Genomic DNA, 1,992 nt, shown 5'->3' on the forward strand with positions numbered 1-1,992 from the left:
GTTACAGGCGCTCTGGCCTTCCTCGCTGGATCCTGGCCGCCTGCCTCTTCCTCTCCATCATGGTGATGCTGTGGCTGAGCTGTGCCAGTTTGGTGACTGCCCCCGAGCAGCATGTCAAGACCCAGGTATGGGGTGAGCGGTGCTCAGCGCAGCCCGGGGGGGAGTCCTGGGGGGGTGAGGGGGTGTCCCTGACACCCTTGGTCTCCCCATCACGGCTGGAGGAGTTTTGTGGGGCTGAGCCGTGGCCGTACAGTGTTTGTGGTCCCTGGCCACCATGCTGGGCTCACCAGCGTGTCCAGGCTGTGCAGTATGTCCCCAGCCAGCCCCAGTGTTCCCAGTCTGGGGACAAGGGGGTCTTGTCCCTTGCTCTGGGGCTGCACCGTCCCCTCTGCTTCTCTTCCAGCCTCTGAGCATCAACGGGGACAAGGAATACCTGGAGGATCTGGACGGCTCCAGCACCTTCCCCCTGCCACCTGTCATCGCCGTCACCCTGTGCCCCGCACACAGTGGCGAGGACGCGGGGCCGCTGCCCCTCAAAGTCGACCTGGACAAGACCGTCCTGTAGCGCTCCCACCCCTTCCCGTCACCTCCACGCCACGTCCCCATCACCGTCCCCACGGCATCATCCCCCATCCCACCCCCACCCCGCTGCCCATCCCCAGCTCCTGGAGGGGCACCTCTGGGTCTGGCACGGGGGGGACCGGGGGTACGATCTGCCTCGGTCCCGCTCTCCTCCCCAGGGATGGCCACTGCGGAGGAGGCTCCCGGGAGCCGGGCAGTGGCTTTGCTTCCTCCATAGATGTGCTGTTTGCTGGGATCCTGGTTTCCAGCGCTTGAGAGCCAAGAGAGGAGCTGCCAGAGCGGGGAGGCTGGGGGGAGCCCGTCCTGGTGGGTTGTCTCCTCCCGACCGGAGCCCCCGGGGCCCCGCAGCCCTCCGGGCATGGGTCCAGCGCTGGGCAGGAGGGAGCCGGCTGCGGTGGGGGATGGAGAGTGTCTGCAGCGTTCTGGGCTTTGGCTCGGCACATCCCCGGCCTCCCACCTTGGGCTGAGCCTCCAAGGCGCCGTCTCCGGCCCTGGGAACTCCCTTCCGCCGGCCGGAGCCGATTGCCTTGGGGAGCCGAAACGTGGCGAATGGATTTGGCGTTGGCAGCCGGAGAGAGGAGCGGATCTTGCCGCCTCCGTGCCCACGCGAGGACCCAGCCGGCCCCTTCCCGGAGCTGCGGAGGGGCCCTGGGGTGGCTCCTTCCCCTCCCTGCTCCGTGATGCCTTTGGGGTGGCTGGTCCCGATGCCGACGGGTTGCTGGTGGGACTGGGCAGGGGACAAGGTGGCGTTTCCCTGCCTTGTGCTGCTGCGGCGCCTCCGAGCTCGGGCAGGAGGTGGGAGCTGCCGGGACGCCCCCGTCCTGGGCTCAGCATCCCTTGTCCGATGCCAGGACCGGCTCTGCCTGCGGAGCTGTAGCTGATGGCAGGACCTAGCAGGTCCCAGCCTTCGTGTCCCCGTGCTCACAGCACTGCCCTGGAAGCAGGGGGGGGGCATCCCTGGGGTCTCCCAGCCAAGCGGGGACCCCCTCAGCTTGCCCCAGCACTGCCCCTCAGTGTGGAGGGGTCCCCTCCCTCCCCCTGCTCCACAGGGCTCTGCCCCGGGGCATCTCCCCCTCTCCCCGCCGTTCTCCATCACTTGACTTCGTGCATCGTTTCGTGGTTTGATTTGCACCAGCATGTGGTTCACCGGCCCCCGGCGCCCCGTGGGGACACCCCCACGCTGGGGAGGGACGGCTCGGCGGCGGCGGTCCCTGCCATCCCCACGTCCACCGACACGTCTGTATAGATTAACTTATTACCCCCGACTCCCCACCCTTGGGTTTTTAGGCTCTCTCCGTGTGCCAGCAGCTCCCCGGCGCTGAGCGGTCTCGGGGGGCCATGGCGTGGTGGGGTGGGGGGGTCTCGTCCCCATCCTCACTGTTTTTGTGCTGCTCCGTATCACTTTCACCC

At 67.8% G+C, this 1,992-nt stretch overlaps 1 protein-coding gene across 1 annotated transcript; it reads left to right on the forward strand.

Moving 5' to 3' along the window:
• The first annotated feature begins 6 nt into the window (after positions 1-6).
• Positions 7-1,633, forward strand: LOC113489403 (transmembrane protein 59-like). The gene is made up of 2 exons (XM_026865094.1): positions 7-125; positions 404-1,633. The coding sequence occupies exons 1-2, from the start codon at positions 60-62 to the stop codon at positions 563-565; spliced, it is 228 nt and encodes a 75-aa protein (XP_026720895.1). The 5' UTR covers positions 7-59; the 3' UTR covers positions 566-1,633.
• Positions 1,634-1,992: the final 359 nt, after the last annotated feature.

Source organism: Athene cunicularia, assembly GCF_003259725.1.
Source record: "Athene cunicularia isolate RWA chromosome 28 unlocalized genomic scaffold, athCun1 chr28_part1, whole genome shotgun sequence".
Classification (NCBI taxonomy): Eukaryota; Metazoa; Chordata; class Aves; order Strigiformes; family Strigidae; genus Athene; species Athene cunicularia.

Coding starts and splice junctions, on each gene's coding strand:
- LOC113489403 (XM_026865094.1), top strand. CDS start 60: ATGGTGATGCTGTGGCTGAGCTGTGCCAGTTTGGTGACTGCCCCCGAG. Junction 126..403: donor AGCAGCATGTCAAGACCCAG/GTATGGGGTGAG, acceptor CTTCTCTTCCAG/CCTCTGAGCATCAACGGGGA.